The 10,199-nt window shown below is 36.1% G+C and overlaps 1 protein-coding gene across 10 annotated transcripts in view; it reads right to left on the minus strand.

Moving 5' to 3' along the window:
- LOC132269143 (uncharacterized) overlaps window positions 1-9,982 on the minus strand; it is a 32,852-nt gene extending 22,870 nt beyond the window's left edge. For 4 of the 10 annotated variants that reach the window (XR_009469425.1, XR_009469428.1, XM_059770203.1 and 1 more), the window contains exons 1-7: window positions 9,880-9,982; window positions 8,520-8,585; window positions 6,846-7,976; window positions 5,160-5,197; window positions 4,750-4,913; window positions 4,087-4,158; window positions 3,910-3,972 (exon numbers count right to left, since the gene is read on the minus strand). Coding sequence is in view for 6 of the 10 variants with exons in the window: in XM_059770203.1 (XP_059626186.1) it covers window positions 3,910-3,972; window positions 4,087-4,158; window positions 4,750-4,913; window positions 5,160-5,197; window positions 6,846-7,879 (1,371 nt within the window). In the remaining 4 variants the exon portion in view is untranslated. Of the gene's footprint in view, window positions 1-3,909; window positions 3,973-4,086; window positions 4,159-4,749; window positions 4,914-5,159; window positions 5,198-6,845; window positions 7,977-8,519; window positions 8,589-9,879 lie in introns of all 10 variants that reach the window. The other 6 variants (XR_009469427.1, XR_009469426.1, XM_059770204.1 and 3 more) reach the window with 4 other exon arrangements.
- Window positions 9,983-10,199: the final 217 nt, after the last annotated feature.

The following is a 10,199-nucleotide window of genomic DNA, read 5'->3' on the forward strand; positions in this document are numbered from 1 at the left end:
GTAAAAGTCTTCCTTGGCCCATTTTTGCCCTTTAAACTGAGGCCCAATAAAACAATCAGAATTTTTTCTATTGGTATGAACAGATGGGCAAAGACGATTGGGCCCCAAAAGCAGTCTTATAGCCCAGCGATGAGGATTTTAAATACCTTTGCCAATCACGCGACCCCCCTCCCATCTCCACCCTTTTTGGGTCACGTGCCCGACAGTTATGTGCTCCTCATTACCATTCTAAGGACGGCTAACATGTAGCCATACATGATTAATCAATTTCTGACGCACATGCGCGTAGAAAATCGATCATCCATGTCCTTCAATCCATTGGACTTTTAAGTCGTTGCCTTTCATTAGTCGGCCGATCTCCCTTCTTATCAAGATACCTCATCTTCTCCACCTCAACCTGAGGAAGCGGAACCGTAACTAGGGCTGCAAATGAACCGTTCATGAACGGCTTGGGCTCGGCTCGTGAACATGGGCTCGTTAAGGCTCATGAACAAGTATCGGGCTCGTTATATACCTATACATATTTATATATATAAAGTAATGATGATTCAGAATAGTGACTTTGAGAATACATGTGACTTTGAGCTTTATTTTTGGGCTTATGGGTTGGGTTTTACTGATTGAAGCTGAAAGCATCACTGGGGTGCTTTATTTGGGATGTATCATTTAATTTGGGCTTGTCTATGTTATGGGCTTGATATACATTATTCTTATATTTATAATACAAGTTTACCTTTTAATATATATTTTTTTTTAAATAATAATTAATTTTGAGAACTCAGTTTTTTTTTTTTTTTATTATTTTTATTAAACGAGCCAAGCCCGAGCTTTTAAAATCAAGATGAGCACGAGCAAACTCCGTAAACAAACAAGCCGAGCTCGAGCAGACCCAAGCTCCGCTCGACTCGATTCATTTGGAACCCTAGTCGTAACCCTCTCGTTCACCCACGAGACCGTTGCCCCCATCGTCGGAGGGATTTTTTTCGACAACAAGCCCTAATACGAGACCCACTCATTCTCCACCATCACAAACTCCGGTAAGGAACCACCCACTTCCACCACAACAACAAATTTCTTAGTATCAAGCTTCTCATCCATTTCAACCCCTCTAAATCCACCACATTTCTCACCAATGGCTTCTACCAAGGAGTCGCACCACATATGCAATGGGAGTTCATACACCATGATCCGCTGGATGCCAAGCTTCTTCAAAATCTCACAGCACCCCGCAAGATAACCTCAAACATCTAACAAGAGACACGCCTCCCCCATCTCCATCTCCCCATACTTAACGTACCCTCTCTGCTACCTGATGTGATGGAAATCGAAACAAGTTCAGAGAAACCCCACTGTCCACCTTCCAAGTATAAGATGCTCACAAAGCAATTTTTGCAATACTTCCTGCTTCCATGTTGAAACGACTGACCAAATACAATCTAAGGACATCCCTTCTCCGTTCAATATTGTCGTCGTCAACTCTGAACGTTAATCCCCTGTCCGAGCACAGGCAAATCACCTCGCCACCAGTAGGTTGTCTGGGGATTCTTGTGACCTCCATAAAGGTCCTTCTCTCGCCTCTTAAGTGTTTCTTCAACAGCCAGAAGAAAAACCAGGAAACAAGCAAACCCAACTCCCCCACTAATCTGAGAAAAAAAAGAAACAAAAACAATCTGAGATCAGTGAGATTGTTTGTAGATGACAAACCGAACTATCAACAAACAATCTCGATCTAAAACTCAGGTTGGAAGAAAAGAAGAGTCGATTTCCTCACCTCTCAAAGGTGCTTCTCCATACTCTAGTGCGTAGTGAGAATTTCCAGTCATATTCTGCTAGAGTTTGCTTCACTCGATTATAATTCAAATGGAAACATAGGCAAAAAAAAAAAAAACTATCCTACTGATGACAATAGTTGTTAAAGGCTCAAGGCGCACTAAGGCGCCAAAGGCCTTCTGGATCCTAAGCGCAAGGCGCAGTATAAGGAGTGAGCCTAATTGAAGTATGGCGCATGTATATAATAATGCACATATTATTTTATCTGTATATATATTCATAATCAAGCTATAATTGCCGTTAATGTAAGCAGTAAACCATAAATTTATGAATTTTGTCAAATATTTCATAAGGTTAAACAATACAATATATGATATAGAAGTTTAGAACCTTTTAATTTAGTAGTCAATAAGTAAAAAAGAAAATGATATGAATAAATGATTAAAAAATACAAGGCGCGCCTTTTTTGAGCCTGGAGCCTACTAAAAAACGTGAGCCTAAGGGCTTTATGTAAGCTTGATTGAAGGGGCCTGGCGTGTAGTAGGTTGAGGCGCTCTAGCTGAGTCTTGACGAGTCTAGGCTTTTTTGTAGCCTAGGTGCACCTTTAACAACATGATGTTACTTTTAATTCATTTCCATTTTTACTTTTAATTCATTTCCATTTTTTTTGTTAAGCTATTTGTTAGATGCTAGATTATTCCTAAGCGAAAACATCAAGACCTTTCAGATAATTATCAAACTTAGCATTCATAGCATATATATACTTTATCTATTCATCATAGCATTCGTAGCATATTTTTTATATATATACTTTATCTATTCATCATAGATTTTAAATTACATGCATTGCCTAGTACATGCATAAGGACATATATATGCCGCTACAAACAACACCTCCCACTGCATCCATCTCTCTCCAATCTAATCTATTGTGGTTCCTTCCACTATACATAGTCTCTCTCTTCCATTTTCTTAGGTTTACTTTGAAAAGCCTAATTCATTTTTAGTGATTTTGTTAACCCACTCCAGATTGAAAGAGCTAGGGTCTCAAATGGAACACAACTATCATCGAAATGGACCACCAACTGTCACCGCTATCATCTCTTCTTTCTTTTTCTCCATTCTCCTTTTCTCTCTCTACCAACTGCCACTATTATTGCCGTTACCAGGCCTTTTATATACACTATTGTAGAAACAAAATATAAATAAATAAATAAAATTGATGCATCGATGTAACATCCTAAAAAATAAATAAATAAAATTGATGCATCAATGTAACATCCTAAAATAATCCCTAAAGATATCTACTTCAAAAACAAATGCATAATTGTGAATAACGACATGGCATATCCTCAGTTTCCAATTTCCATAATCGAATCTACTATTAGAGGCATCATTATCTTGCCACTACTGCTACGAGAAAAGGGGTAAATTGGAGGGTTCAGCGGGTGATCCTTATGGACAAGTTTGTTTGCTATATATTCCTTAGATAAGCCCAATTCAACTTCGAGACTAAAGATAGCAGCTTTCTCTAGAGAAGATTGGGATTTCGACAAAGAGATTTAGGGTTGTGTCAATGATGGTATCAGCTAACATTCGGAAGGTTGGTGGCACTCTCCTTTCTGCTGCAGTAGTGATGGCACCGCTGGTGGTGGTCCTGGTAGTCCTTGGGACCTCTTCCCCTGCATTCTGCACTCTTGTCTCATTCCCACATTAAGGGTAACTGGAATGGGCGATGGGGAGAGAGAATAAGAGTGGTAGGGTGAGCAATGGTGGTGGCAATGGAGAGAAATATGTCTTTATAGATATATGTGTGTGTGTGATTTGGTTGTCATGGTCATTTCATAAAGTTAATAGGGTCCTTTTCCTTCATATAAGGATATTTTTGGAACTTAAAATTTACCCCTTTTCACTGACCTAGTTGATTGACAGTAGGGATGGTTAGGGTGATTTTGTAAAACCTCAAGAGGATTTTTCAACTAGATTCATCTGAAGGTAATTTTGAAAAACCTCTGAGGGTGCATTACCATAAATTCTATTTTTGTAAGTCATCATACAGCCAAGTAATAAAGTTTCTAGAGGTGTAATGGTAAATTAAAGAAAAACAACATATAGTAGGCTGGTTCTAGTTGAGTTTACCTTTGGTAACCCTATCTCCTTGAGATCCTCATCAGTCATTTGTACAAGAATGTGCATACTAATCTGCAGAAAAAAGCATAAGACATGACATCAGTGATGGGATTTCATAAGGTAAGGGTTAAAGCCAAAGCAAGTAAATAAAATTGCAGTAAACAAAAAGGTATAAAATTCACACACTTCCTCATATTCGAATATTTTTGAATATTTTTCAAGACCCAGCGGCTTCAGGAAATCATTCACCAATACATACTGCACCAAATATGTATCAGTTGTGAGTACAAGAAAACACTTCAGAGTACATAAGTTACGGCGATTGTTCGGAGAATTGGTAATAAATTGACTATTTCCAGTGAGACATAAGTTTCATTGGAAAGAAATAGAGTGATTGTCCTCAAACTACATGATCAACATATAATTACTATATAAAAAGCAAGTCAACTCTTAAATAATTTTCCAAACAGTTTGAAATCGGTAAAAAAATAAATAAATAAATAAATAAAAATAAATAAATAATAAAAAATCAATATGAAATGCACCATGTCCCAATTCCGTTGGGACACTTCTGTCAATCTTACCCAGAAGAAAAAAAAAAAAAACAAAAAAAAAAAAAGAAAGAAATAGTAAAAAATTAACGTAATTACAAAACACTCTAACAAAACTAAAACCTCATTCTTTGTAAAAGTGATAAAATGCAACATCATAGGTAATATTTTTAAAGAAAGAATGGAAAAAAAGAATTCATGTGGCCGAGCCCATCTCTGTGGGATAAAGGCAAGGATAATGATGATGATGGTAAGTAATATTTCAAAAATTGAAAAACAGTAAGATTTGGGCATTTTCCTTAGTTCTTTTTCCCAAAACTGAAGCTGAGCTGACGGCTCTTTTTCTAGCAGTTTCACTGCCCCCAGGTACTGACTCCAGCTTTGGTGGATCAATGTCCATTGGCTGCATATGCGTGTTAACAGAGAAATAATCCTCAAGGTACTCAGGCTGATCCTTAAGACCTGAAATAAAACCTTTCCACTTTGAGTTCTTTGCTGGAAATCCTTCATATCTAAGACCAACTATACAAGCCACTGACATTCAATCAAAATACTCTGTACAAAAAGGTGCTATATATTATTATTGTTATTTATAATTACTAAAGACACACACACACACACACACACACACATATATATATATTAAGTCAGATAAAAGTAAAGTTGCAGTCTTTAGAAGAATGCAACTGTATCTCAAACAATTCGTACTTGTCCAGCATTCAGAATCGTAGTCAAATTCACTCCACCTGCAAAACAAATGACATCAAGTCAAAATAGAAAAAATAAAAAAATAGTAGGCTTTGTGCCTCGATATACAATGGCACTCCACCTCACAGATTAAGGAAACGAGATTTGTAGAAAACGAGAAGTGCATCTAAGATATTTTTTTACAAAAGGGCTCATAACTGTAGAACAGACATAATTTATATATCTATTACTCAATTTATATAAATCCATATGCCTCAAATGAAAACGCCATGCTTATTAGAATGTCAAATGCAATAAGTACCATACATAAATGAGAACAGGTCTAGGAAACAAGGAAAATTCTCTTATGGTGCCGTGGCGGTATCGGATACTCCGACACTTGTAGATATGCGGATACAGCTCGAACACGGTTAGAAGTATCATGGAAATTAAATATTTTATTTTCTGGTTGGACACGACTAGAACCGGCATGAAAACGGCAAGGATACATTTTGGACAATCTCAGGATACGACGGGTGGTTTTGTAATTATGTTTTTTGGAATAATGGGATTAATGCTATTTAAAATATAGGACGGGTTAATTTTTAAAATATAAAATTTAAGAAAACAAAATAACCTTTTGAACGCTTTCTAATAAAATTTTATTTATCAAAAAAATTAAAATTAAAATCAGAAAACAATTTTAGAAAATTTTATCTCAACATTACTCAAAATCAGTTCGGCTTTCATTAACTTCCTCGGGTTCCTATAATCTAAAATCTTGCAGAGACAACCTGTCGTTAATATTGCTAGAATTGGTAAGGAAAAGAGATTCGAACACTAGGAATCTGAACAGATCTGAAATCGTTGAAGCTTGACCTACATTGCAACAATTTGTAATTTAAAAGACGTCTTTATTTTTATTTATTATTTTCTAATAAGTAAAATGCTTCTTTCTTGTAATTTTTTTATCTAGCATAATATATCATAGTGTAAGACATAAATATCATTGCATGTGTAAATATTGATACGACAATCTGTGTTTCATTATTGGTGGGCCAAGTTCCTTTCCGTTCGTAAGTTCTCATACAATCATTTTAAATTAATTGGAGAATCGCTAGATTTGTTCAAACATCTAAAACTGTTTTCCTCAATCGCAAGTTCTCTATCCTTAAAACCTCATTCCTATATTCTTTAAGGCTTTAAGCTCAATACTCCTTGAGTAGAGCAATCACGTTTCTCATATAAAAAGTTGTCCTAAGATGAAGTTGGCTTGTCACAATGGACAGGCTTCAGTTCACTATAGTCTAATTCATGGGCTTGTATGACATCCCTGCTCAAGTTTTAAGGATGGTTTGAATGAAGGACTAGATGCTTCAAACTCAAAATTATCAATTACACAGGTCAACACAATCAAAATAGGATGTAAATGATTGGGAAAACATTTAATAACTCTCTCTCTCTCTGAAGAAAAAAAAAATGAAGAAAGAGGGGGTGGTTGACTTGGTTGGACCATCAAGATTACCACATAGGAGTTTAAACATTTGACCACAATATATGAATGTGTCTGTGTGTATATAAAATAAAAAAAATCCTCCTGGAATCAGCATCAACTAGTTAAAACAAGTCCTTGAATTGCAAATTAGAGAATCCTTTATGACAAGAAAGCCACGAAACTAATGAAAGGAAAAGCAGGAAAATACTTACCGGGAGTTCAAAAAAAGTGATTGTACATTTGCCTGACCAAGACCCTCCGTATTCAAGGGGTAGAAGTCTGCACTCACCGTTACAGGATCCATGCTGTCAGAAACTTTCAAGATCATGATGGTAACATGTTGAACTTTAGGGGGCACCCTTTTTATTTCAGTCCTCGCCACACAAAATATTTTGTTTCCCAAATGAACAAGACTCGAGGTGTATAACTCATACAGATCAAATGGTATCTTTGGAGAGTCCGTATCGACAATTCTCACTGGAGCACCAAGAGATTTAATGGTACGATCATCATCATCTCCAGTGGAAAATGTAACGTGGTATGCAATCAATAAACAATTCTCCACCAAAGTGTATACGAAATCGTCAACAAATTCAGACTTTCCAACGAAGGCATAATATCTCACATCCCTGTCTTCCTTTTCAACGACCTGCCACTTCTCCATTGAACTCCCGACTTTGTAACAATGGAATTCAGTTGAGCTATTATAAGTTGCATCTACAGAAATGAGAATAATGTCATTGACGACTGCGTAACCTACAACAGCCTTGCTTGTCTTCACCGGCACACGGTACTCAGGTATGATAGAATCCCACTTCCGATGAATAGGATCAAAACGTTCAAATGACGGAGATTTTATGCGGAAGCCAGAACACAGGGTATCTGTAGAAAGCACATAAAAACTTCCACCCACTGCCATCACTTTGGGAAAGGGTTTTTTTGCTTGTGGCTTTGGCAACTTATCGAGCTGTTTGGTAACTGTATCGAAAAGGAGGGGTTCGAACGAGATCATTTTGCGTTTATACGCTCCGGATAGCTCACATGAAGCCGCCAAGCATATTTGCGATCCTACCATATCACAATCAACCAATGAATAATGGTCCTCTTCAGAGCAACTAAACGCTTTCACCAGAGGACCATCAATTTTGATTTCCCCTCCATCACCAAATTTGATTTCATAAATTGCAGCACAGTGTAGGGAATCATCAAAACTTGCAACCATAAACAAACTTCTCGCCTCCTCCATCTTTAGTTGTCTCCTCCGCCAACACTGGTTTGTTCCAGGGCCGGCCTGAGATTCCAATATTTTGAGAGGCCCTAGGCAAACTTTCAATTGTGAGGCCCTAAGTTTCACACACGCAAAAAAAATTATAAGAGTGTGGAATTTTCACACGATATTTTCAAATTCTATAGCTAATTTTTTTTTTTTTTTTTTTTTTTTGATAAATAAATTCTATAGCTAATTTAATTGTGTGCATGTGCATTGTGCATAAGACAACTAACTAATAACTATAATCTTCATTCATTAAATCTTCATGTTCATTGACTAACTTCGTATGGTCTCATTCATTAAATCTTCATGTTTATTGAGATTTTCTTCATTTGCTTTCGCATTCATATGTTCTTCATTCACCGAATCTTCAACTAAACTCTCTATTTGTGTATTGCTCCTAAAAAAAATTAAGATTATCTCCATTTTGAGATTGAATCAATTCTTCTTCTCTCTTCTTTTTTTTTTTTCCTTTTTTCATGCCCAGATTCAAATTTTCTTGTAGACATAATGAAATCTCTTGAAATCTAAATAACAGGAACCATAATCAACATAAAACTAGACTTCAAAAAAATAATAATAATAATTTGCTTTGTTTAAAGAAAATATATATTACCTCAATATGCAATGATTTGATTCAAGTTCAAGGCAAATAACCTCACGAGATCCTAAGAAGAGTGTCCTGCTAGCATGTGAAAGAAGATCACAATTAACATAAAATGGATGGAGAATCAAAGAGAAACAATAATAACTAAGCATTGCCGATCATACAATATATATATATATATATATATATATATATATATATATATATATATATATATATATATATATATATATAAAATAAAATAAAAAATCTAAAATCAAGCAGTTTGGTCGAATGATCTCCTGGCTGGAGTTTTTCACTGGAATCTGGAGGAGAGGAGAGAAGACAAAACAGAGTATCCAAAATACAGTCCAAAAGTGGAAATGGGGAACAGAAAACTGCAGCTTCTTTTTTACATTCATTGTTTATATAGCTGCCAAAATTTGATGACTACAGATGACAAAAATATGTGGAGATGAGGTGACTATATATATAGGAGGCTGAACTTGTAGTGCTGAAGAAGTAGTGGGACTTTTAGGTAATATGTGGCATCCACTATCATATATAGTTTTGTCTTTCACTCTTTATATTAACTACACTTTGTGTGTGTGTTTTTTTGGAGCCAATTACCCCTTTCTTGATTTCAGGATAAGGAATCAACTTTAGTAGCAGTGATTGATTGATCATTGCTACAGAAGACCTGTGCAAATTAATAGAAAAACCATTAACTTTTGTTCTGTTAAAGCCTGCTCTTGATTTCCATGTGTTTGTACATTCTGATGGCAAGTGCTTTGACAGTATTATTAACTGAAATTCTAGCTGAGCCAACTTCAAATAACATCAATAATGGTGGTATGTATCTTCATATAAAAATAAAATATAAAAAAACCCTTAATTTGGCACTTTTAAGTATGAGCATAATTTAGAGATCGAAAAAGTTAATTATTACCTCAACGGCTCAACCCACTAGAAGGGATCCTTAATTTTCGTAGGATTGAATGTGAAAATGCAAAAACTTATGAGGAAAAGGGGTATGATTGCTGCTGTTGTGAGATTGGAGTGGAATTAGGGAGAGGAAAAAAAAAGTGCATGCCATAGATTATGGACTCGATCGCCATGAAAGACACATGTAGAAAGGCACACATTTATTAAAATACTAAGAGAACCATAATATATTCATTCAGCTTTTGATAGCCATCACACACAGTGACACACACAAAAAACCCCTAGTTTGGAAGCTACTTTTCACTATTGGAACAAAGGTAAAGGCCCGAATCAAACGAACCAAAGTTAGAACAAATCAAATGATGACATGAACGAAAGAAAGAAACATATATAAAAGATCGATTCATGCAAATGGAGAGAGAAGAGAGAAAGAGGATGAACATACCTTGTCACCTGAGGCGATAGCGGAGGCTGCGTCCTGCGGAGTGTCGAAGCAGATTGTGTCGTCTGAAACTTGCCCTAACTTAATACTCCGGTTTTTTTTTTTTACCCCTGTGGGCCTCAAAATTTGAGGCCCAAGGCGACCTAGACTTTTTTTTTTTTTTTTTTTTTTTTTTTTTTTGTTAAAAAAGCGGCGACCAAGACTTGTCCTAACTTAAATTTTGTTTTTTTCCATCCTCTTCGGGACTCTCAAAAATTTGAGGCCCAAGGCAACCGCCTTTGTCGCCTTGGGCCAGGGCCGGCCCTGGGTAGAGTGATCTTTTG

Source organism: Cornus florida, unplaced genomic scaffold (assembly GCF_030987335.1).
Source record: "Cornus florida cultivar Cherokee Brave unplaced genomic scaffold, ASM3098733v1 CherokeeBrave_3.0.0_Hap2_Chr08, whole genome shotgun sequence".
In the NCBI taxonomy this organism is placed as follows: Eukaryota; Viridiplantae; Streptophyta; class Magnoliopsida; order Cornales; family Cornaceae; genus Cornus; species Cornus florida.